This window comes from Pongo abelii, chromosome 8 (assembly GCF_028885655.2).
Source record: "Pongo abelii isolate AG06213 chromosome 8, NHGRI_mPonAbe1-v2.0_pri, whole genome shotgun sequence".
Lineage (NCBI taxonomy): Eukaryota > Metazoa > Chordata > Mammalia > Primates > Hominidae > Pongo > Pongo abelii.
In genome coordinates this window covers 55,023,267-55,050,130 of record NC_071993.2, presented here as the reverse complement: position 1 = coordinate 55,050,130, position 26,864 = coordinate 55,023,267, and the positions used below count along the sequence as shown (strand labels likewise).

Here is a 26,864-nt window from a genome sequence, read left to right as displayed (position 1 = left end):
GTACCCAGTTGATTTACTGGATTCTTTTATTGATTATGATGGTTTTTCAGTTCATTGACTTAGAACTTCCACACATATAAACAAGTACCCTGAAAAATAATTTAACAGCAGGAGTAATAACAGCTCACCCTCCTCTCCAGCTTTCACAGTTTTCCATTCTTTCTCTTGTCTGATTGGTGAACCCTTCCAGGGAAATGCTCTATACCAGGGGCTTCAGTAGACGTGCCTGTATCATTCCTGGCTTTGATGGGAATGCCGCCATTGTCTCTCCACTGAATGCAGTGTTGGCTTTGAGTATATCCAGGTGAAGAATCCATCTGTTCTCATTTAACAAAGCATATTTATCAAAATGGATGTTCAGTTTTGTCAAGTGTCTTTTCAGATTTCCCCTTAGACTGGTGAGCTGCAGGCCGCCAGTGTGCACCAGCAAGCCAGCGAGGCCTGCCCATGCCTGGCAGCTTGGGGAGGAGGTGGTGCAGCTACGCAGGCGGCCTGTGGCTCTCACACCGTCTGTACCATCCTGCTTCCAGCTGCAGGAAACAGGAAAGCCCATGTAACCTTCCAAAATCAAAGGAGCTATGTTATTCTTAACAGACCAAGAAACCCAGAGGGAGGCGGCCCCCCAGGCTGGTGATTCAGGGCCCCAGCACTGTCAATGAGGACATGGCCTCCCCCTGCCCCTTCACCCGCCTTGGACTATTGGCTCTGCTTGCTGGCTGGAGTGGCTGCAAGATGACCACCAAGTAACCAACAGGCAGGACACGTCCCTTCCATGGAGAGGGTCTCTTGGTGGAGTCCTTCTTAGACAGGAGGGAGCCTTTCTCAGATGTCCCTCCAAGAAGCTCCCCTTGGGTCTCAGTGGCTGCATCTCTAGTCTTAGGGCAGCCTATAAAATAGAACTGCTTTTCATTTCTTTCCAGATCTTCTTTAATGAGTGATAGGTATGCACCTCTTTCAATGGCTGCCTGTCATTCCATCACCTTTGTGTATCCTGGTGTCCCATTCCCCTGCTTTGGTCGTGATGTTGCTTCTGGTATTGGATTGGCTTTTGTCATTGCCTGCTTGTTTGCGCGTTTTGGGTTCTGAAATGTTGAGTATGGACTCTGTGGCTGCTGCCCTTCTTAGGCCAGCTACAATTGTACTTTTGGCTCTAGCACATCAAGAGGTGCTATTGTGTGCAGAGCGGGTATGAGAACTCCACAAAGGATAGGGCACAAAGGTATGAGAACTCCACAAAGGGGCCGGGCCGAGGGAGGCTGCAGCGGGGCCACTGCTTGGGGATGCAGAGGGCTCTAAATCCTTGTGCTGGGACTGGTGGGGGTGTTGGGGTGGCTTCCTCTACATGTAGGCCACTTCACTTCACTGGCTTCTGGCTTGGGCAAGGGCCCAGAAGGGCCATCATGTGGAGAACCCGGAGGCTCTGAGGACCAACAGGTGCCCAGTATTTTTGTTCAGGGGCCTTCATTGCTCGCCAGCACACCCCAAGGAGGAGAGGGACTCACCAGGTTTCTAGGTGCCCTGGTACAGCTATGCAGTGTGGCTGCCGTGGTCCCTGCAGAGGTGCGAGAGTAGGTAATGGGAGACTCTTCTGGGCCCTGTCCTGCTCGGGCCAGCTTTCTCCTTTCACCACAGGATCCCATCTTCCTTCTCAAAAAACAGAGCATGTGGGCTCATGATGACAGGCCAAGGTAGATGTTACCTGCAGAGAGCCTTATGAAAGTTGGGGACTGGCCCGAGGTGCTGCATCCTCTTTCTCTGGAGTGCACACACAGCAACTCTAAAGGATAGATAGAGGCAGAGCCCTAGAGGAACCATGGAAACCTGAAGTTTCTGCTGCTCTCAGCCTATCACCTCCCCTCCTGATATTCTGCCCTTTATCTCTTCAGCCCTGCTGGAGGACCCTAGAATGGCCACCTTCTCCTACCCCATGACAGACAGCAACAGAGTCAGGGCCCAGGGCCCACTGCAGTGCTGCCCTGGGGGATGGAGCAGAGTGAGAGGGGTCCGCTTATTGAGCCCCTGGGCCTTGTGGTTGCTGCGAGTGGCAGGAGCTGCACCTGGGACTGAGGTATTGTGGCCAAGGGGGACCTGGAAGACAGGGCAGGTGGATGGTGAGACCCCAGGTTTCCTTGGCTTTGTTCCTGTGTCCCCAGTAGTGCCCTGCCTCTTCTTTCCAGAGCTGTTTTCCTGGAGGGGCTCCTTCCTCCCCAGCCTGCTCAGCTTGTACTGCAGCACACTGTGAGGCCTCAGACAGCCGACTCCTTACACAGCGTCCACTGACCACCAGCACTCCTTCTTCAACCTCCTGTTCCCTCCTTCCCCTCTGCCTTCTGTGTCTCCTTTTCTCTCTGCATTTATGGCAATAAAAACACTTTCTGGAAACATAGAAGTGAGTCGTCGGCCTCCTCCCATCCCTGGCTGAGCGCTGCTGAGGGGCAGGCAGGAAGCAGAAAGCCCAGCTGCCCTGGAGAACCCCACCTACTCTTCACCCATGCCAAGGAGACAGAGCTGTGGCCCAAGGCTTACCCTGGGGAGACAAGGTCAGGATCCTGCTCTCCTTCAGGAGTGGGCTTTGCTTTTGCAGCTGAGCAAGCATATCTTGCCATTTTGATAATTTTTCCGTGGGAGGCCCTAGCCCTGTATGTGCAGGCAGTGGATTGTCCAGGTCCCATGATCACCACCTAAGGGCAGGTGGGAGGTGTCAACCCCCTAGGAGGTCAGCAGCATGCAGTTTCTCCTGACTAGCCATGGGCAGTTGGGAGAGTCAGGGCCCAGGGCCCACTGCAGTGCTGCCCTGGGGGATGGAGCAGTGGGCCCTGGACCCCCTGCACAGAGCCCCAAGGAATCCGGTACACCCAGTTCACTCTGAGCTAGGACCTGAGAAAGCCGAATATGAGTAGCTCATGGTCCAGTGGCAGATAGGGCAGCTTGGTTCCTACCCCCCAATCTCCAGAGGTGTATTACACAGCACCTCCACAGCCAGGTTTGTGAACTCCTTACGGCAAGATGCAGCCCCCCTCCATTACTGCACTGAACTAGGAGGGGGACTCCATAAAGTAGCAACCGGCACACGGCAGTACAGACTTCCTTACCTAGTGTTACCGGCTGTCTTCCTGCAGATATTCTGGCAGGCACCAGGCGATTGTTCAGCAGGCACCTGGGGATAAGGATTAGGTAAGATTCTAGAGAAGGAGGTCAGGTCCAGCAGCTAAGGTGAAGAGAGCGGCCAGAACAGGCAGCCCTGGAGGCAGCAGCTCTGGGGAATTCTTGCTCTTCCAGTTCTTACTTATGTGACTATGAGCAACAAAGTCCATCTCTCTGAGCCTCAGTTTCTTTATCTGTAAAATGAGAATCATGACATCTATCTCACAAGCTATGGAGAGGATAAAATGCCATAGTCTATGTGATTGCGTATATGTGGCACACGACTGGTGCATAGTAGGCTGCTGTTGTTATTTAATGTTATTACCGTCCCCATCTTTATTGGTACAGGAAGAGATGTGAGGATTGTATATCCTCATACCACCAGAGCCCCACTGTCCAGGCCTCTGAAAGCAACCGACCACAAGGGGGACAGTTGTGCTTCAGGCTATGTTTTGACAAAATGGGTATTGCATACATCACCTTTGCTACATCATAGATTACCCCACAAGCCTAGTGGCTTAAAACACAAACATTTATTATCCCACAGCTCTGTGGGTCGGGAATCCGGGTGTGGCTTGGCTGCATCCTGTAGCTTGGGGGCTCTCACAGGCTCATCACAGAATTGGCTGCAACTGTGGCCTCATCTGAAGGCTTGACTGGTGGGAGATCCACTTCAAGCTGAATCACACGGCTATTTGTAAGGAACAGTCCCTTGAGGGCTGCTGGACAGACCACCACAGTCCCTTGCTGGCTGTTCCTGGAGGCTTCTCTCAGTTTCTCACCACATGGGCCTCTGCCTCGGGCAGCTCGCAGCAGGGCAGCCTGCCTCATCATAGCCAGCAAGCCAGAGAACAACGAAGGGAATGTGAGAGGGAAGCCACTGTCTCTTTGTGACCTAATCTCAGAAGTGACATCCTGTCAATTTTTGCCACATTCTATTCATTAAAAGCAAGTTATTAGGTCCTGCCCACCTTCACGAGGAGTAATTACACAAGAGTCTGACTACCAGGAGGCAGGTTCACTGGGGGCCATTGCAGAGGCTGCCCACCAAGGGATGGAGCCTGGAGCACCTACTCTGCAGCCAGACTGCCTGGGGCATTCAGATCCTCAGCTATTAAGAGTAGGCTGTGAGTGGCCAGTGCTTTAGGCACCAGTTGGCAACTAATTTCCCTTGGGTGACCGGGGGCAGTTGGGAAGATATATCTTACTAGTCATGTGACCTTGGACTAATTATTCAACCTTCTGTAGCCTCTGTGTTTTCATCTGTAAATTGGGTATCATCATTGTAACACCACATCGGGTGGTTGTGAGGACATCGAGATAAAACACGAAAGCTTTTAGGATGGTGCCCAGCATATGGTGAGCATTCAATCAAAGCTGGATATTTTAATTAAGAGAGATTGCCTGTTACCTCCCAGAGCCCTCCACATCCCCCACTGTGACTGCTGCCATTCACTGAACCCCGACCCTTTTCCAGGCACTAGGCCAGTCCCTGGGGACACCAGGAAGAACAGTCATACATTCCTTCATAAGTCGTACATTCCTTTCGCAGAGACAGGCAGTAAACACGTATGCAGACAAACAAGCTGCTTTCCAATCAGGATAAGTTCTATAGAGAAAGTCGTGTAAGACTAATTGGGTGGGAGGGGGCAGCTCCTTGACAAAGGCTCTCACCCAGGGAAGGATTCTGTAATGTACATTTGAGCTGAGGCTGGAAAATGAGAGGGAGTCAGCCATGCAAGAAGGTGGGAGGGCATTTGGAGCACCCGAGACAATGCAAAGTTTCTGGTGGGAAGAGGGTGAGCTTGAGGGAGAGAGGGTGCTAGAGTGGCTGACAGCAGGACATGGGCCAGGGGGAGGAGAGGTGGTCCGAGGGAACTGGAGGCCCACGGTCACATCAGAGTTGGGTTTTATTCCAAAAACAGTAGGCCCTCTGAAGGGTTTCCAGCAGTTGTGATTTGCCCTTAAGAGGCTGCTTTTCTTTGTTGGAGAGGTGGATAGATGGGTGGATGGATGGACAGATGGATGGATAGATAGATGGGTAGACAAATGAGCAGATGGATAGATGGGCAGATGAACAAGTGGACAGATGGATGGAGAAATGGGGGAGATGGGCAGATGAACAGGTGGCATCGGCACAGGCGTAGCCCCTTGCTCTGTACTTGCTGAGCAAAGTTTGGTGCCCATTGCCTCCCTCTGCCCTCCAGGGCTGCCTGAGGTGTGAGCTCCTGACACCACATCCTGGGAGGAGCGACTGCTGCTGGAGGAGAGGAGACCAGGCTAGGTGAAGGAGCTGCTTCCTGCTCCCTTTGTCCCAGAGGCAAAGGAGACACCATAAGGGTGGCAGCTGACTGGCGCACAAAATCCACAACAGCTTAGTTCAAATCCTGGCTGTGCCATTTCCCAGCGTGGTGACCCTAGGCCACTGAAAGCTCATGGAGCGTCAGCTTCTCTGTGACACAGACCATGTGCCTATCTTAGAGGATATGGGGGTGCTTACCAAGTACCACGTGCAGGTGCTGTGCCCAGTCTCTGGCTTCTTGGTCTCATTCCATCTTCACCACAGTCCCAGGAGGTGGGTTTAGTTATTGGCCTTGTTTTGCTGATGAGAAAATGGAAACAGAAAGATTAAGTAACTATCTCAAGACCATGTGGCAACTAAGCACTTATATCAGGCTTCTCCCATGCATTCATTAACCTCCACCACCTGGTGGGTGGGTCCACCTGGAGAGAACCCTGAGGCATAAAGCTAGTGGCACTGAGCTGGGGTTCCCACATGCCAGATAAATAGGATGGACACTCCCCCCACCTCCAGGGAGTCAAGAACACAGCAGGACAAGCGCACGGGGCGGCAGGCACAGATGCGGATGCAGAACAATCACGCCGACCTCCCACTGGCGGGGATCCCAGCAGGTCCTTCTTGCCCCGCCCCAGACAGTCCTAGCCTTTGGGCACTGATAAATGCAGAAGTTCCCCAGGAGAGACAAAAGGCCTCAGCCTGGTGCCCACAGGCAGAGCACACAGGCAGCCGAGTGGCCGCAGCCCCACAGTGGAGAAGTGCCTTGTGCACCTGGTGGTTTTCTGCACCCCAATAGGTGTGTCTGGCCACTGCTCCTCCCGCTGCAGCCCCCACTGCTCCACACCATGCCCTTCTGGCCCATCAGGCATCTGAAGAGGAGTAGGCGTCTGCCCAGGGGTAAGTGGATAGCTGGAGTCACTGGCAGGCTGCGAGGACCAGGCTAGGAGACTGGGGAGGGCGATTAATCCTTGAAAGGGAAGTGGTGTTTGGTGGCTGCAACCAGGTAAAGAGAAATGAAAGACATGAATGAAGACTGGGAGGACAGCAGGGAGGTTCAGCCTGGTACATCTGGCAGGGTGAGGCCGCCGCTGGGGATCCTGTGCAGGAACCTCCAGCTGGCTCATTGCCCAGGGCTAACACCACACACACAGGCAGGTCTCAGGATGCCTGAGAGTGTGGTTGCCAAAATAATGGCCCATCAAAGGCAACATACACTGCCAGCCCCAGTCCACACTGTCCCTCACTGTAGCCACCAGCCACATGTGGCTGCTAAGCACATGAAATGTGGCTAGTCCAAATTGAGATGTGCTGTTAGTGCTAAATATACACTAGATTTTTAAGACTTTGTACAAATATATGTATAATATCTCAATAATTTTAATTGACATGTTGAAATTAATACTACTATTGTAGATATATTGGAATAAACAAAATATTAGGTTGGTGCAAAAGTAATTGCTGTTTTTGCCATTGAAAGTAATTTATTTTTGGCTGAGTGCAGTGGCCTGTAATCCCAGCACTTTGGGAGTTGAGGTGGGTGGATCACCTGAGGTCAGGAGTTTGAGACCAGCCTGGTCAACATGATGAAACCCCATCTCTACTAAAAATACAAAATTTAGCTGGGTGTGATGGTAGGTACCCATAATCCCAGCTACTCGGGAGGTTGAGGCAGGAGAATCACTTGAACCCGGGAAGCGGTGGTTGCAGTGAGCCAAGATTGTGCCACTACACTCCAGTTGGGGCAAAAAGAGTGAAACTCCATCTCGAAAAAAAAAAGAAAGTAATTTATTTTGTATATACATTAAACATAAATACAGTTGTTCCTTTTTACTTTTTGAGTGTAGCTGCTAAAACATTTGAAAGTTGCACATGTAGCTCACATTATATCTCTGTTGGATCACACTGCTCTAGACGGCTGCATCTAGACACTTGGCCTTCACCCCTGACACCCAGCTGCTAGGGCCCTCTGAGGGCTTCTATGCTCTAGGCAGCCAGGAGAGTGACAGTGGGCCCTGTGACAAATCATACATTGCTGCTGCCACTTTTAAAAAATATTTTTAAAAAAAAAATTTTTTTTTAATATTTTTCAATAAACCTTGGTAAAGAAGGGTTAAGTCAGATATATAATTTGATCAATTGACAACTTTTTCACCTGAACATCATGGAATAAGTCCCAGTGGCTTACAAAATGCTTTCACACATATCAGTTACTCTTTTTTCTTTTTCTTATGAAAATGTTTATATGGAAAAGTTGAAAGCCAGTTCTTGTCCTGGGACCCCTGCATTTTCGAGCCTCCCCCTCTCCCCGAGTCTCAAAAGGAAATCCTTAAGTTCAGGAGCTCAGAGGGGAGAAAGCCTGGCTGGAATCAAAAAGTGCTGGTCACCTGGGGCTGGTGCCCTTGAACAAGCCATAGGCAGAAGCAGTGAGAAAAGTGGGGTTGGGATAGGAGCCAGACTTCCTGGGGTCATAGTTCCCTGGTACATACACACACAGCTCATAGTTAGAGCTTGGGCTGTTTCTAAACATTTCTGGGCTCAGTTTCCTCTCTTTAAAATGGGAATAGTGATACTGCTTCCCTCAAGATCCCACAAGTGTTCACACTACTCACGCTCATCAGTCTGTGTCATGCCCGCCTTACACGAGGGTTTCCTGTGTGCCAGTCTCCTTTGTTCTGCCGCTGCCACCCTCACTAACCTCCTATTCATCTCAGGCTCAGCACATGTCCTCTCCATGCCAGGCTCTGCTGGCTGTGCTGGAGTTGCCTATAAAACAGACAGAGTCGGGGTGGGCCAAACAGAAACATTATGAATAAGCATGTCATGTAAACGCATAAAATACATACAGAGTGTATTGATTGCAATCAGTGCTATGGAAAAATTCAGGCCAGGAAGGAGCATGGGGTGTGGTGGGTGATGCATGGTGAGGCTTAAATAGGGTGGTCAGGAAAGATTCCCCAATAATATCTGAGGAAAGACCTGAAGGGGGCCAATGCTGCAAGGACAGCTTTCTGGGCCACAGCAGGAGCAAGAGAACAGCAGGTGCAAAAACCGTGAAGCAGGAGCATACCGGGTGTGCTTGAGAACTGGCAAAAGCAAAGGGGAGGGGGGCCAGAGATGACGTCGCAGGAGTAGGGGTGAGGGGCCTTCAGGCTCACTGTGAGGCCTTTGCTGAGAGGGGCCTGCTGGGGGATGTTGAGCAGGGGTTGGGGAGCTGGTTCAGGCCTCTACCAGGTCTCTGTGGCTGCTCAACTGAGAATAGACTGTCGGGATAAAGGAAGGAGCCTGGAGACTGTGCAGCACTCTAGATGAGGAGTGTTGGTGGCACAGACCAGGTGAGCAGTGGGAAGTGACCAGATTGCAGCTATGTTCTGAAGGAGGAGCTAATAGAATTTGCTGAGAGGAATGGATAGGAGAGGTGAGAGAGAGTGGAGCAAGGATGTGTCCGGTTTCAACTTGAGTAACCAGAAGATGGAGTTGCCCTCACCTGAGAGCGGAGGGTGTAGGCAGATGGGAGGTGGACTTCCCGCAGGTCTGGAGGTCAGGGGAGCAGTGAATCTGGATGTCATCAGCACGAGGACAGCATTTAAAGCCTGAGAACGGATGGGCCCACCAGGGAGACTGGGGTCAGTGTAAAGGTGAGGGACAGGAAGAGTCCAGGGGGCTCCCAACGTCCTGCATTGGGCACCTAGTTGTGGCCACCGAAGTGGGAACACAGGAGGAGCTAGTTTGATAGAAGCGGCACTTAGAATTTTTGGACATGCCACATTGTGCCTGTGGGAAGTCACAGGACGATAGAATTGTAAGTCATTTAGACTCATAGGCAATAGAGATCTGGCTCTTCTGTATCAATGTTTCTCAACCGGGGCATTTGGGCTCCAAGTGACATTTGGCAATGTATGGAGACACTGTTGGCTGTCATAGCCTGGGAGGGCGAGAGTTGGCAGAAGTCAGGGATGCTGCTGCCCATCCTACTATGCACAGGACAGGCCCCCACACCCCATGAAAAATGATCTCATCCAACATGTCAGTAGTGCTGAGGCTGAGAAATCCCCCTCTATCCTGTACTTAAATATGATAATAAAAGGGAACACTTAGAGAGTGCTTGCCAGCTGCCAGGGGCTAAGCTAAGGGGCTGTCCCATTTCATTCTCCTGATGAGGTGGGTGCCTTTCGTTTCATCCCCTTACGGGTGCATGAGTCTGACAGTTGGGGAAATTAAGTCACTGTGCTCCACATTGAGGGAGCTGAGGTTTGACCCATAGACGTTGGACCCTAAGCACTGTTTAAGAGAGCCTCAGGGCCGGGCGCGGTGGCTTACGCCTGTAATCCCAGCACTTTGGGAGGCCTAGGCGGGTGGATCATGAGGTCAGGAGATCCAGACCATCCTGGCTAACACAGTGAAACCCCATCTCTACTAAAAATACAAAAAATTAGCCGAGTGTGGTGGCAGGCGCCTGTAGTCCCAGCTACTTGGGAGGCTGAGGCAGGAGAATGGCGTGAACCTGGGAGGCGGAGCTTGCAGTGAGCCGAGATCGCGCCACTGCACTCCAGCCTGGGCTACAGTGTGAGACTCCGTCTCAAGAAAAAAAAAAAAAAAAAAAGAGACAGAGAGCCTCAGAAGTCTGTCATGTGTAATGGGATGGGGTGGAAACACAGTGACCACACAGACAATTAAAAAAGAGGAAAAACCAGGAACTGTGATAATAGACCCTCATCTTTCATAATGAATTTATTCCTGAAATATTTGCCAGTGTAATTCTTATTCATTTAAGTAAAGCTAATACTAATGTTTCCTAAGTTACAGAGAAGAAGGTCAGCATAAACCATGGAACACTGTAGAAAGTCCCCAAGTTTGTTGTAATCTTGTAATCCCCCATTTCATCTTCCTTGCACTCCCCTTTATTGCCATAAGGAAGATTTTATATTGAGAAAACAGAATGAGTTTATGGGCGAACAAACCCGTGTTTGAATTCCAACACCTCCACTTGCCTGTCCATGAGCAAAGTTCTTAACTTCTCTGAGCCTCGGTTTTTCCACCTGTCAAATGGGGTCATCAATGCTCCTTCCTAGGGTGTCTATGAAGACTGCCTGGGACTGTGCCTATTAAGCACCTTGCAGGGTGTTTCATATAGAGTAGGCCCTTAGGCATGGTAATAGGTTTTTCACTTCTGGACAAGATAAAGTAACAGGGACCTATTTACCCTCCCACCTGAAACAACCAAAAAAAAGAAAGAAAGAAAAAGCACAAAATATTGGAAACAATGCTTTCAAGATACGTTAGGGAAGGACTGTGACCCCCAAGAGATGGGAAACAAGGTGATTCCCTACATGTGCCCCAGCTGACTGCCTGGAGAAAGTTTGCAGGCTGTATGCAGGAAGGGGAGATCCAGGTGGAGCCCATTGGACTCCATGAGTTGAAGAGACAGAGCTAAAAGTCCAGACAGACCAAAACATCTAGAGTCTGCAGGGTAGCTGCTGAGGAGGAAAGAGCTGCACAGAGAGAAAAATGCCTTGAGAATTGAGCCATGCACTCATCACCATATGCACGTGAGGAAAACTACCCCAGGTTGGGCAAAGAACTACCAGAAAGGATCAGAGGCAACAGCACCCACACTAATGCCAGGCAAAGCATGGCACCTGTTCCTGCCTGCAAGACCATAAAACCTAACAGCTTGTAGGGCGTAGGACAGAATACACAGAAGGGTTTTCCCTCGGTAGTGGGAAATAATTAGCTCTGTACTGAGTACTCTGGATCCACCTAACAAATCTTAGAGGCAAAATCTGTAAGGATCAAACTCTTTCCAAGAATCTAAGTTCATACCAGAAAAAGGCTGAAGAATATTTACGGAAATACAGAAACATTCATCACCCAACCATTTAAAAATCACAGTGTCTGGCAACTAATTAGAAATAACAGGAATGCAAAGAAGCAGGAAAATGTAGCCCATAATGAGGAGAAAAATAGAAAGCAATCAATTGAGACAAACCCAGAAATGACACAGATTTTAGAATTAGCAAAGACATTAAAACAGTTTTTCTAACTGTGTTGTATATGATCAAAAAGTAGACACATGAAAGTTATTTTTTTAAAAAGACCTAAATTAAACTTCTAGAGATCAAACCTATTATGTATGAGATGAAAACTAATGCTGAGTGGGGTTAATGGCAGATTAGACACACTAACATGAAAAGATTTGTGAAGACATAGCAATAGCAACTAGCTGTATTAGTTTTCTATTGCTGTTGTGACACATTGTTTACTATTTATTTATTTATTGAGACAGGATCTTGCTCTGTGGCACAGGCTGGAGTGCAGTGCGTGATTACAGCTCATTGCAGATTGGAACTTCTGGGCTCAGACTCCTTAGTAGCTGGAACCACAGGCTTGGTCATGCCATGCCTGGCTAATTTTTTAAAATTATTTTTCATAGAGTTGGGGTCTTGCCATGTTACCCAGGCTGGTCTTGAACTGGGGCTCAAGCAATCCTCCCACCTCAGCTTCCCAAAGTGCTGGGATTACAGGCGTGAGCCACTGTGCCTGGTGCCTGGCCTGTGACATGTTACCACAAATTTAGTGGCTTAAACAATGCAAATTTACCTTATGGTTCTGTAGGTCAGAAGTCTGACACAGGTTTCACTGGGCTTAAATCAAGGTGTCAGTAGGCCTGAATTCCGTTATGGAGGGTCTGAGGGCGAATCCATTTTTCTTGAGCTTTCCAGTTTCTAGAGGTTGCCTGCATTCATCAGCTCCTGACTCCCTTCCTCCACCTTCAAGACCAAAAATGACAGATCAGGTTCTTCTCACATTTTATCCCTTCTGCTATAGTCACATCTCTCTCTTACACTCCTCTTCTGTCTTCCTCTCCACTTTTAAATACCCTTATGATTACCTTGGGACCACTTGGATAATCTAGGATAATCTTCCTAGTTCAAAGCAGCCAGCTGATTAGCAACTTTAATTCCATCTGCAACCTTAATTCTTCACTGTGTAACCTAACCTAATCACAGGTTCCAGGGACAGGCATGTGGATGTCTTTGGGGGGGCTGTTATTCTGCTACCAAACTATACAAAAATAAAACACACAGAGACAAAAAAATTTAACAAAAACAGAGCATCAGCGAGCTGCGGGATAACCTCAAGTTGTGTAATATACATGTAACTGGAATCTCAAGCAGGGACAGGGGATGGAAACACGTATTTGAAGTACCGATGGCCAAAATATTCCAAATGTTATGAAAACTATAAGCTCACAAATCTAAGAAGTTCAGTGAGTTCCAAGTATAGGAAACCTGAATAAAATTGCACCGAGGCACGTCATAATCAAATTACCCATAACTAGTGAAACAGTAAAAAAGACACAAAACATCAAAAAATGAGGATGATGGCAAAATTCTCATGAGAAACAATGCAAGTAGAGCAACATCTTAACAGTTGTGAAAGAAAAACATTTCCAACCTTGAAGACTTTATCCAGTGAGAATATCTTTCAAAAATGAAGATGAATTAATGATTCCCACACTCAATAGCTGAAAGAATTCATCACCAATAGCTGCATACTCCAAGAAATGTTAGAGGAAGACCTCCAGGCAGCAGTAAAATAATACCGTATGGGAATCTGAATCTACACAACAGAATGAAAAGCACTGTGGTAACTACATGGGTAAATATATGCTTTTCTCTTATAATTTAAATATTTTCAAAAGATGTTAAGATTTAAAGTAAAAATAACATGGGAGGCCAAAACGGGTGGATCATCTGAGGTCAGGAGTTCAAGACCAACCTGGCCAACGTGGTGAAACCCCGTCTCTACTAAAAATACAAAAATTAGCCTGGCGTGGTGTGCGTGCCTGTAATCCCAGCTACTCAAGAGGCTGAGACAGGAGAATTCGCTTGAACCCAAGAGGCAGAGGAAGTTGCGGTGAGCCGAGATTGCACCACTCCACTCCAGCCTGGGTGACAGAGCAAGACCCTGTCTCAAAATAATAATAATAATAATAATAAAATGATAAAATAAAAATAGCAACAATATATTATGGGATGTATAACAAAGTATACCAGTAAAAGGTAAGACAACCATGGCAAAAAAGGTCAGGAAGGAAGACATGGAAGTAGAATCTTGTAAGATCTTTATATTATACATGAAGGGGTATAGTATCACTTAATGTAGACTGATAAGTTAAAGATGTATACCATAAACCCTAAAGCAATTCCTATAGCATGAAGAGAGTGAGATTTTTACTAATAAGCCAACAAAGCAGATAGAATGAAATCATTAAAAACAAAAAACAAAAACTCCATCCAAAACAAGACAAGAAAAAAGGACAGATAGAAAACAAGCCACACTTAAATCTAAGCATCCCAATAATCACATTATAAAGAAAGCTTATCAGATTGGATAAAAAGCAGGACCCAACTATATGCCTGATTAAAAATGCACTTAAAATGTAAAGACACAAATAAGTTAAAAGGATGGAAAAAGATAACATCATACTGACACTAATCAAAAGAAAACTGGATGGCTATATTTATATTGAGGATTTCAGACCAGAGTAAAAAATATGACTAGGGATAAATAATGTCATTTCATAATGATGAAGAGGTCAGTTCTTCAAGAGGACATAACAGTCCTAAATATTTATGCTCCATAACAGCTTCAAACTACCTGAAGCAAAAACTGATAGAAATACAAAGAGAAAATAGACAAATCTAAAATTATAATTGGAGATTTGAATAGCCTTCTCTCAATAATTGATAGAAGAAGTAGACAGAAAAATCAGTATGGATATTGAAGATTTGAACAAAACTTTCAACTAGAGCAAATTGACATTTATAGAATACTCCACCCAACCACAGCAGAATAATTTTTCTCAGTGCACACAGAACACTTAGCAAGATATACCATATTCTGGTACAATCCCCCCAAATCTGGAAACTAACACACTTCTAAATAACCCATAAATTAAAGAAGAAATCCAAAGGGAAACTAGAAGGTATTTTGAACTGAATTAAAATGAAAACACAACGTATCGAAATCTGGGGGCTGCCTCTAAAGTAGTAGTTCAGGGGACAATTATAGCACTGAACTCTGTAAGAAACTAGAAAAAGACCAAATTAAACCCAAGGTAAGCAGAAGAAAAAAAAAATAAATATCAGAATGGAAATCAATGAACTATGACCCAAGTCGGCATCCTACAACCTGCGGGCTGGCTGTTTGTTTTTGTAAATGAAGTTTACACAGATACAGTCATGACCTTTCCTTAACATATTGTCTTTGGCTGCATTTGCACTATAGTGGCAGAGTAAAGTAGTTGTGACAGAGACTATATGGCCTAAAAACCTAAAATGTTTGCCATCTAGTCCTTTAAAAACAAGTTTGCTAACCATAAAAACAACAAAGTCAATGAAGCAAAAGGCTGATTTGTTGAGATCAATAAAATTGGTAATCCTCCAGCAAGGCTGATTGAAGGAGAAAAGGAAAAAGACAGAAATTACCAATATCAAGGTGAGAGAGGTAATATCACTACAGCTTCTTCAGAGAGTAAAAGGATAATAAGGGAACATTATGGACAACTTTATGCCAATTCATTCAATAACTTAGATGAAACTGACAAATTCTTTGAAAGACACAAACTAGTAAAGTTTACTCAAGAAGAAATAGATGTATATATTAAAGAAATTGTATTTGTTATTACAAACCTTTCCACAAAGTAAACTCCAGGCCTAGATGGCTGCATTGGTGAATTATATCAAATATTTAAGGAAGGAATAATAGCAATTATCTACAAACTTCTAGGTTTGAAAATGAGGGAATATTTAATAGCTTATTCTGTGAGGCCACCAAAACCAGACCAAGACATTGTAAGTAAAGGAAACTGCAGGCCAATATCCCTCATGAAAATACATAAAATATTTTTAACAAAATTTTAGCAAATCAAAGCAACAATATATAAAAGGGATAATACATCATTACCAAGCGGGATTTCTCCCAGGAATGCAAGATTGGTTCAGCATTTGAAAATGTATTAGTGTAATTTATCAATTAACACACTAAAAAGTTATACTCTCATTACAATAGATGCAGAAAAGACATTTGACAAAATCTAACATCCATTCCCAATAAAAACGTGGCTCAGCAGCCAACCAATTTTCAGCACAGGTGCCAAGAACATACATTGGGGAAAGGACACCCTCTTCAATAAGTGGTGCTGGAAAACTGGATATCCATATGCAGAAGACTGAGACTAGACCCCATCTCTCACATTTCTCTGTACAGAAAACAACTACAAATGTATTAAAGACTTACACATAAAACATGAAAGTATGAAACTACTGGAAGAAAACATAGAGGGAAAGACTCCAGGATGTTGGTCTAGTCAAAGACTTTATGGCTAATGCTCCTAAAGCACAGGCAACAAAAACAAAAATAGCTAAGTGGGACTATATTAAACTAAAAATCTTCTGCACAGCAAAGGAAACAATCGACAGAGTGAAGAGACAACCCGTTGAATAGGAGAAAAATATTTGCAAACTGTTCATCTGACAAGAAACGAATATCCAGAATATACAAGGAACTCAACTAGCAAAACAACCCATTAAAAAGTGGGCAAAGGATCCTATAGACATTTCACAAAAGAAAACATACAAATGGTGAAGAGGTATATGAAAAAAATGCAGAGAAATGCAAGTCAAAACCACAGTGAGATATCATCTTACCCAAGTTTGAAAGCCTATTATAAAAAACACAAAAAATAATAGACACTGGAGAAGACACTGAAAAAAGAAAACTCTTATACATTGTAGGTGGGAATGTAAATTAAGACAGTCATTATGGAAAACAGTATGGAGATTTCTCAAAAAACCTAAAAGTAAAACCACCATGTGATCCAGCAATTCCACTGCTGGTATTTATCCAAAGGAAAGGAAATCAGTATATCAAAGGAATTAACCCATTTATGCCAGAGGTTGCAAATTTTTTGGGGAAAAATCAGACCTTGGCAGTGACCTTGAGCAGTAGGATACGCATAACTCCCACAAGCTTAGCGTTCCAATAATGGAACACTAGGCATAAATACGTCAATGTACCCCAATGTTTACTGCAGCACTATTCACAATAGCAAAGATATGGAATCAACCTACATGTCCATCAGTGGATGAATGGATAAAGAAACTGTGGTATATATGCAAAATGTTATACTATTCGGCCATAGAAAAGGAATGAGATCATGTCATTTGCAGCAATGAATGGAACCAGCATATTAAGTGAAATAAGCTAGGCATAGAAAAACAAATATTGCATGTTCTCACTTATATGCAGGAGCTGAAAAGAAGTTTGTCTCATGGAGGTAGAGATTAGAATGATGGTTACCAGAGGCTGAGAAGAGTCGAGCAGAGAGGGGGATGAAGAGAGGTTGGTTAATGTGTACACACATAGGGTTAGAATAAATTCTAATGTTCCATAGCAGGGTAGAGTAACAATAGTTAACAACAATGTATTGCATATTTCAAAATAACTAGAAGAGAGGACTTGAAATGTTCCCAACACATAGGAATAATAAACACTTGAAGTGATGGACACCCCAAATTCCTAGAGTTGATTATTACACACTCTGTGCAGGTAGCAAAACATCACATGTACTCCATAACTATGTGCGAATATTATGTATCAATAAAAAAAAACCTCTTAGCAAATTAGAAATAGAAAAGAACTTTCTCAACCTGATTAAGGACATCTTCAAAAAGCCTACAGCAGATAGACTTAATGGTGAAAAGCCGAATGCTTTTGCCATAAGATACAGGAACAAGCAAGAATGTCTGCTCTCACCACTTCTATTCAACATGGTATTTGAGGCTCTGGTCAGTGTCATTAGAAGAAGAAAGAAAGAAACGATTCCCAGTTGGAAAGGAAGAAGTAAACTCTCTCTATTTGCAGATAGCACAATTGCACATGGAGGTTCACTGGTGTCTGTAGAGAGATGATAGATTTTTCACCAAGTGGGGCTGGAACGTGCATATGCAGAAGAATGAACTTCAATTATACCTTCTCCCATATACAAAAAGTAACTCATAGACCTACATGTAAATCCTAAAACTGTGAAACTTTTGAAAGAAAACCTAGAAGAAAACTTTTATGGCCTTAGATGAAGTAAAGATTTCTTAGATACAATACAGGAAGCACACTCAATAAAAGAAAAAAATGATTAATTGGACTTTGCAAAATTAAAAACTTCTGCTCTTGGAAATACACTGTTAATAGAATGAAAAAAGAGAGAGACATGGACTGGGAGAAATATTTGCAAAGAAAATGTCTGGTAAAGGCCTTATATCCAGAATATGTCAAGAACTCTCAACACCAATAATGGAAAATAAATAACCTATTTTAAAAATAGGCAAAAGATTTGAAAAGATATTTCACCAAAGACGACACACAGATAGCAACTAAATACATAAAAGATGTCCAATATCATCAGTCATTTGGGAAATGCAAATTCAAACACCTGCACACCTATTTGGATGGCTGAAAGTAAAAAATCTGAGCGTAGCTAGTGTTGGTATGGATGTGGGGGTCCCAGAACTGTCATACACAGCTGGCGGGAAAGTAAAATGGAGCAGTCACTTTGCAAAACAGTGTGTGGCCATTTCCTTAACAGTTATGCATATATAAAAAATATATAAATACTTAAAAAGTTAGACAGGCTGAGAGCACGTTGGGGCGGGACCCAGGACAGGGGCACAGCTGGACATGAGGGTATCTGCCAGCCTCTGGGCAGGGCAGATCCAAGTTTTGTGGGGCCTGAAGCTTGTATGACTTGGGTGGCCCTCTTCAGGGAAAATAATTTTCAAACAAGAAATTCAAGATTAGGTACAAAAGTGAATATTTAGGACAAACCAAGTAACCACAAATTCCTGGAGCTGTGGATCTCCAGGTTCCTTTTTTTTTTTTTTTTTTCAAAGTCATCTTGAGATATTTTTCTAGGAATGCTGACATAAAAAAGCTTCCTGGTGGCATCTGGCTTCCTCTCTCCATCTCGCACACTCAGCCATTCCAGCCTTCGTAGCCCAAATGCTGTGCAGCACTGCTGTCCCCAAGACACAGCTGCTTCCAGGTGGCAACCTCGGTAGGTGGCAGTGCCCACAGTCCTGTGAGTGACCACAGCAGCCAACCGAGCAGCCTCTGGAGTTGGGCTCCGCTGTCTCGGGCTCCGCTGTCTCAGCCTCCAGCTCCCTTCCTACCCAACTCCACAGCTCTGCTGCCCAGCGGCTGCCTGAGCCCCGGCGAGCAGGGCTTACCTGCGTAGTGAAGGGCTCCAGAGGGTATCACAGAGCCCTGGCTGCTCCTCACGCTCCTGAGCCTTAGGCACCACGGCCTCTCCCGCTTCTCCCCCAGGCCCGCTGTGGTGCCCTCAGCCGGGACATAGCCCCGCCCTCTGCCTCAGCCCTCAGAGCAGCCTGCTTGGTTTCCCCAGTTCTTGGCGGAGAGATGGCAGGAGGGAGCGTGGGGTGGCTGAGAGCCCAGAGCCGGGACTTGAATCTCTGGCTGTGCCACTCATTCGCTGTGCGCATTCAACAGGTTACTTAATTCCTCTGTGCTTCAGTTTTCTCATCTGTAAAATGTGGTTGGAAATAGTACCTTCCTCACGGAGTCACTGTGGAGGATAAAGAACCCCAGGAGGGCATGTATGTGGCAGCTGTGCTTACCAGAAGGGTCCCAGGCATGTACCAGGTGCTCAGTAAGTGCTGGTCCTGTCTGCTCTCCATCCCTGGGTCACAGGCTCTAGCAAAGCATGGCTTGGGCCCACCCACCCCCTGGGAACACAGGTCTGTGGATCTCACACCCTACTGGCAGATAGTCCTGGGATGTCAGGGATAGGATGTATAAAGACAAACTCGTTCTTGAAAACCCTAAAATTACCTGTAAAGTTCAGTATAAATAGTTTTTTGTATTTCCCAAAGACCAATTTGCTTACACATGAAAACTTGAGAACCAAAGAGGAGAAAGTCAGTTCACAAGCAACTGTTTGAGTTTTCCGATTCTTCTGCCTTTAGGTGCCGATCCACTGTCTAGCCATGAGATGGGTGTGGTGGAGAATTCTGGGGCACTGTGCTGCATCCTGGTTTAACATCCAGCCTCTGTGACCTTAATATATACGGAGACTCTTGTCTTCAGGATGGGGAAGGGAGGCCCTAATCTCCGAGCCAAAGTTAAAAGCACATAGTGACGTTTAACTGTGTTCTTAAAATGGGCAAAATTGATTTGAAACAAAGCATAAAGTGAGGCCACCCTGGGGCACCGAAAGTCTCTGAGTTGGCCTAACATCTGCATGCTTTATTTTCTAATAGTGTCCTGGGGTGCATTAAATTATTTCTATTTTGGCATGGGAAAATAACAAAGTGAGACTAAGGGAAAAAAGAGAAAATGGGAAAAGGCTCCAAAAAAAGAGGTATGAGGTGTGAAAGGGATGGACTGTGAGATAAAAGCAAAGCTCAGCTGTTGCTGGAAGGACTTTGGGAATATCCCACAGGGAGTGACGCTGACTAGTGCCGGGGATGGAGAGTGCGCTGTGGGCAGGGACCCTGCGTAAGCCTGTGTCTCCCTGTCTTGCAGGTGGTGCCGGGGAGCGGGAGAAGGTGCCGGCCAACCCCGAGGCGCTCCTACTCATGGCCAGCTCCCAGCGTGACATGGAGGACTGGGTGCAGGCCATCCGCCGGGTCATCTGGGCCCCGCTGGGCGGAGGTACTGCCCGTAGATCGCATGCCCACCCTCTAGAACCCTTGCCTCCAGGTAATCATGCCCCCTGCCTGTGCCAGCCCTCAGGAGTCACCCAACGGCTGCCGTGTACTCACTTCCTCCTTTATTGAAAACTGTGTATTAGACATCTAAATGTACTGGATTCTATTCCAGGGGTAAGGAATTCATGAGGATAGGCCACACCTCCACCTTCCCTCATCTCCATTCTCTGTGGGAGGGATGGTAGACAAGGACATGTGTCTCGTGGTGTCCAGGGGTGAGACATGCCACAAAGCCAGTGAAGCTCAGTGAGAGGATGGCGGGGGTGTGGTTAGGTGGAGTGGCCAAGCAGGCTTAATGCAGCGATGGGGAGCCAGGGGCATGCTGGGGAAGAGCATTCCAGCAGAGACATGGACACGTGCAAAGGCCCCGAGGTAGGGACGAGCTTTGGGAACACGAGGCATGTCAGGAAGGCCGGAGCCCCAAGGGAGTGAAGCCCAAGAGAGTGGGAGGGCCTGAGGTAAGAGTGGTCACCAAGGCCATGGAGTCCTGGTGGGGATTTTTTATTTTGTTCTATATACAGTGGGATACCAGGAGGGCTCAGAGCAGGAGACACACAGGACCTCAGTCAGATCTATGAAAAAGGCTCCCTGGCCACCACATGAGGAGTGGACCATAGAGGGACAGGAGTAGACCCAGCAGGCCAGGAGAGTCCATGGGGTGGGCACGCAGCTGATGGTGCAAAGTGGCCAGCTGCAGGTGTATCCTGAAGGTGGAGCTGCCAGGTTTTGCCTATGGTCTGGACATGGGGTATGACAGAAATGAAAGGTGACTCCCAACCGTGCAGTTGCTATCTCTAGGTTGGTGTCCATAAGAAGGGGTCATGAAAAGATCTTTCATAATGGGATCACCATGGAATTGGGGCCAGGGCCACCGACTCCCTGCTGAATGTGGAGACTGGGGGTCTGAAAGCTGGCTGGGCTCTGACCACACAAGCTATGGATGTCCTCTTTCTCCCTATGGTATTTGATCAGCACACAGTCTGGGCAAAAGGACTCACCTTTTGGGGCTCTGAGCCAATCTCCAGATTTCACAAGCCACATAGGCTGAGCCCCTTCCTTTGCTCCTCTGTTTGCCCACTCTCCTCTCCCACCCCTGGCTATGGTCTGCCTGACCACCTTTCATTGAATGATAAATCCCTTACAAGGAAGAGTCAATATAATGTTGAGAGTGAAAGTTGTTCTCTCAGGTTTCATGAATGATATCACACTGTCAGCCTTGGTCTCCTTGATCCCTGAAGGTTGCAGCACATTTGACTTAGGGCCCTAGATTAATGGCCTGGAAAGGTCTGAGCCCACCCAGGGATTTCTGCAGCCTCGCAGTGGCTTTGGTTCCAGGTTGCTGAAAGTGAACCAGTGGAACAGAATAGAGCCCAGAAGCAGAATCTTACATAGTTGGACTTTGATGTATGACAGGTGGCACTTTTGAGCACCAGGGAATGAACATTATCATAATCTTGGGGTAGAGAAAGAATTTTTAAATGAGTTACAAAAAAACACTGATCTATTATGAAATTGTTGATAAATTATATTTTATAAAATGAAGAGCATCTGTTTGTAAAAGGTAGATTAAGAAAATGAAAAGATAAGCTATAGATTGGGTGAAGGTGTTTGCAACACATATGGTCATCAAATTACTCCCCAAACTCCTACAAATGAATGAGGCAAAAACAGACAAGGCAGCAGAAGCAGGGGCAAGAGACTTGGACAGGCATTTCCTAAAAGAAGAAATCCTCATGACCAGTGAACGTAGGCTCCTGTGCACAACCTCATCAGTAATCAGGGAATTGCAAATTAAATCACAATGGGATACTTGTATGCACCCACTGGAATGACTAAATGAAAAAGACAGTTGCAAGTGGTGATGAGGATAGAAAGCTATAGAAACTTGCACATATTGCTAGGGAAATCAGCAGTGTCTGCTGAAGTTGATGCTGTGCACACCTGTGTCCCAGCAATTCCATATGAAGCATGTCCCACATAGAAATGTGTGCACAGGTATGCCAGGAGACTTGGATACATGGGATGTTCATGGCAGCCTTATTGATGATAGCCTGACACTAACCCAAGTGCCCAGCAACAGTACAATGGATGAATAACTATGACTCAGTCTTACAATGGGAAACTCCACAACAATGGGAATGAATCCACTACAGTGCCACCTACATGCATGAATCTTAAAAGCAGTGCGAAACTAAACCCAAACAAACAAAATAACATGTTGTATTATCTACATATATAAAGTTGAAACACAGGGCAGAAGTAAACTATGTTATTTATAGATAGGCAACAGAATATAAAGAAAAGCAAAGAAATGAATGCTATGAAAGTCAGGATAGTAGGGAGGAGGGAAGAGGTTAAGATGGGATGGGAGAGGGGCATACATATCTGAAATGTTCTCTAGCTTGGCTTGGGTAGTTACACAGGTGTTCCTTTTACAATGACATGTTTATCTGCACATTTATGCTTTAAGTGCTTTTCTAGATGTGTGCATATAAAAAATAAATGACACAAAGGGAGAAACTTGGGGTCAAAGAAGTGAGATGACTTGCCCAAGATGACACAGCCGGCTAGGGGGCAGCACTGAGAAGTGGAGTTAGATATTCTGACCTCAAAGACTGTGCTTGGTCCTGGTCCAAATAGCCCGTCCAAGAGCTGCACCAAGACCAGCACCCAGCAGGCCTGGCTCCCCAGCCACATGTCCATCTCCGTTTCTGCTTGCCCAGAATTGGGGATCTTTGGCAGAATCCCACATAGACCCTAGACTGACCCCTTCCCCGGGCCTGGCATTTATCTGCCTTCCCAGGCTGTGTGCTGAAGAACTCACAACCATTAAAACAGGAACTGCCATCAAAGGCACTTATCTCCTTTCTCCCGGGAGTACAGAAGAAATGCAGAAATCTCAGGAGTTAGCGATGCCAGACATGTCTGGGCATGCACGGTGCTGGCAGGTGGGCTCAGTTAGCCCCTGAAGGTTTTCTGGCAGAGCTGTTATTAGCCCACATCCCCCGGGAAGGAGGCTTAGAGGATCAGTCCTTCTTTGACTGTTTTGTAACAGAGCCCCTGAGCCCTTCCTGGGGTGCTTATTCTGGCACCGGCAGGCCACCTCTGACAGACAGGAGTGGGCAGCGTGCCTGCTGCAAATGGGACAGCCCAGCCATCCCCTTGAGAAATGGGAGCAGGCCAGTGGTCAGGGGAGCCTCACTTCTGGTGGCCTGCCCAGCCCACCAAGCTATGGCCACAGCTGGAGTGCCTCTCATTTGGGAATTCATTTGGTCATTCAGCCAGTCTGCAATGGACTTGCAAATGTTCTAGGGGCTGAGGAGACAGCAGCGAGCTGGAGAGACAAGCACTGGCCTCATGGTTCTCACGTGCTAGTAGAGGAGGCGGGTGACCAGCTGAGCAGGCACATGGCAGGTTAGATGGTGGTGGGCACAGTGGGGACAGAAGAGGCAGGGAGGGGAACACAAGAGATAGGGTTAGGGTTTGGTGACTTTTGAGTAGAAGGAAAGAAAGGGTGGATAACAGCACAGGCAGAAGTAGGGGGCCCATCCCGGAAGAACAGCAAGGAGGCCAGTGTGGCCAGAGCAGAGTGGGCAAAGGGGAGGAGAGAGACCAAAGAATGAATGGCCTTGTCATCATGGTAGAGCTGTTAGCACCTCATGGCATGGAACAGAGAAGTGGCAGAGCCTGGCCCATCTTCTACCAAGATCCTTCTGGCTGCCATGTTGAGAAGAGACCAAAGCCAGTTAGGAGCTCCTTACACAACAGTGTAAGGGTGGCCTGGCCCAGTGGTGGTGGCAATAAGAAGTCATTGAATTCTTGATTTATTTTGAAGGTAGAGCCAGTGGTATTCCCCTGCTAAGATGGATGAGAGGTGTATGAGAATGAATGAGAGAAGTTAAGGGTAATTCTGAGATGTTTTGATCTAAGCAATGGGAAGCTAATGGGTTAGCTATTAACTGAGATAGAAAGACTACGGGAACTGCAGCTATTTGGAAGGAAGATATGGGCCTAGTTTGCGATACCTATAAGATGCTCAAGTTTAGATGTCAAGTAGGCAGGTAGATATTTCAGCCTAGAAATCAGGAGAGAGGATTGGGCTAGAGAGATAAATTTAGGGGGCCACCAGCACATAGATGGGGTTTGAAGTCATGAGGCTGGATGAGACAGCACAGAGCGGGTGGAGGGACAGCAGAGGGGGTGAGAAAGAGAGCAAGCCCCAAGAGGGAGCAGAGCCAGAAGCCACCAGGGTCCCTGAGCCAAGTGAAGGAACAAGGGCAGTGATCAACTGCAGCCAAGTGCTGCTGATAGATCAACCAGAGGGTGAAAGCTGAGCAGTCATTGGTGACTTGAGCAAAGGGGCTTTTGTGGAATGCCTGGTAATAGTGGGAAAGAGAAAGGATGATAGGAGAGGAATTGGAGTGTCAGCATAGCCAACTCTTTCAAAAAGTTTGCAGAAAAGGGAAAGAGAAAAATGGGGACAGCAGCTGGAGGAGGAGGTGAGGTAAAGAGGAAGTTTGTTTATTTTTTTAAGTTGGAAGACAAAGCATCATTGCAAAAGATTGATGGTGCAGGAGGGACAGAGAATTATTGCTGGAACACCAATGTCTCTTATGGATATAGATACAAAAATCATCCACAAAATACTAACATGCTGAATCCAAAGAATTATACCCCATGACCAAATGAGATTTATCGTAAGAATGGAAGGGTGATTTAATGTCTGAAAATCAATTAATGTACTATATGAACAGAATAAAGGACAAAAACACATGACCGTCTTAGTAGACTAGAAAAAGCATTTTATAAAATCCAGCACCCTTTAATGATTAAAACACTCCAGAAACTAGGAATAGAAGTGAACTTCTATTCTATCCCTAGGAATAGAAGGGAACTTCTATGATAAAGGGCATCTACAAAAAGCCCACTGATAATATCATACTTAATCGAGGAAGACTGGGTACTTTTCCTCCAAGATCGGGAACAAGACAAGGATTCTTGCCTTCACCACTTCTATTCAGCATTGTACTAGAGGTTCTAGCCAGGTCAATTATGCAAGAAAATGAAATAAAATGAAGCTTGATTGAAAAGGAAGACATTAAAGTATCTCTGTTTGCAGATGGCATGATCTCATATACAGAAAGTACAAAAAAACTATTAGAATTAATTAAAAATTCAGCAAGGTTGAAGGATACAAGATTAGTATATACAAACCAGTTGTATTTGTGTACAGTAGCCATGAGCAAACTGAAAACGAAATTAAGAAAATTTCATCTACAGGAGCATCCAAAAGAGTAAAATACTTAGGGATAAATTTAGCAAAAAAAAGTATAAAACTTATATTCTGAAAATAACAAAGCATTGCTGAAAGAAATTGAAAAAGATCTAAATAAGAGTAAAGACATCCCATGTTCAGGAATGAGAAGACTTGATATTGTTAAGAGGCCAATACTCCTCAAACTGATCTCTGAACTTCCACGCCCAGTTCAGGGAACACAGCCCCAGAAGGATGCATGGGGCAGTACCTCCTTGCCAGCTGTCTCCTTGCCAGTTCTCTCTGAGAGGAGAGAGAAGGGAGACAATAGTCACAGGGTCCCCAGGGCTGCCTCAGCATCTGGTGGGTGCTTGAACATGTGTGTCCCTTGCCTGGTTATCTGCAGAGAGTCTGCAAGCCCCCGTAAAGCCTGGAATTTATATGCATAGGAAGGGGCTTAGCCAAGCCCATTGCATTGAAGTGTGAGAGGAGGCAGAGTGAGGCTTTGGCAACAGGCTTGGGTCTAGGTGTGATTTGGCTCTGCCACTTGCTTGCTGCATGACCTGGCACACCTCTTATCTTCGCTGTACCTCTGTGTCCTTGTTTGCAAAATAGGAAGAATAATATCTTTTTTGCAGGATTGTCATAAGAATTAAGAGAGAAAATGGACATAAAGTGCTCAGCGCTCTCTCAGTACTAAACAGTCCTCATTCATTCATCAAACACTTATTGAGACCTGTCACATGCAGGCAGAGGACTCAGCAGGGAAGAAAGCAGTGTACAGTGTACAATTCAGTGGCACTAAGTGTATTCACACTGTTGTACAACCATCACCACCATCCATCTCCAGAACTTTTTCATCTTCCCAAACTGAAACTCTGGCTTCCTTCCTCCAGCCCTGGGCAACCACCATTCTACTTTCTGTCTTTATAAATTTGACTGCTCTAAGTACCTCATATAAGTAGAATCCTGTAGTATTTGTCTTTTTGTGACTGGCTTATTTCATTTTGCATAATGTTCTCAAGTTTCATCTATGTGGAATATTGGAATTTCTCTCTTTTTTAAGCTCAAATAATATTCCATTTTATGGATATACAACATTTGTTTATCCATTTATCCATTGATGGACACTTGAGTTGCTTCCGTGTTTCAACTATTGTGAATAATGCTGCTGTGAATATGAGTGTGCAAATATCTCTTTGAGTCCCTGATTTCAATTATTTGGGGTATATACCCAGAAGTGGTATTGCTAGATCATATGGTAATTCTATTTTTAATTTTTTGAGGAGCCTCCAGATCATTTTCCACAGTGGCTGCCCCATTTTATGTTCCCACTGGCAGTACACAAGGTTTTTAGTTCCTCTACATCCTCACCAGCACT

At 45.8% G+C, this 26,864-nt stretch overlaps 1 protein-coding gene across 7 annotated transcripts in view; it reads left to right on the top strand.

The window, feature by feature from the left end:
• The window catches only part of ARHGAP22 (Rho GTPase activating protein 22), a 158,231-nt gene that overhangs the window by 105,064 nt on the left and 26,303 nt on the right, over positions 1-26,864 (top strand). For 3 of the 7 annotated variants that reach the window (XM_024253374.3, XM_054522269.2, XM_054522268.2), the window contains one exon: positions 20,045-20,173. The exons of 1 other annotated variant lie outside the window; for it this stretch is intronic. In XM_024253374.3, the coding sequence (XP_024109142.2) occupies positions 20,045-20,173 (129 nt within the window). Of the gene's footprint in view, positions 1-20,044; positions 20,222-26,864 lie in introns of all 7 variants that reach the window. 3 more of the 7 variants (XM_024253373.3, XM_024253376.3, XM_054522267.2) reach the window with 1 other exon arrangement.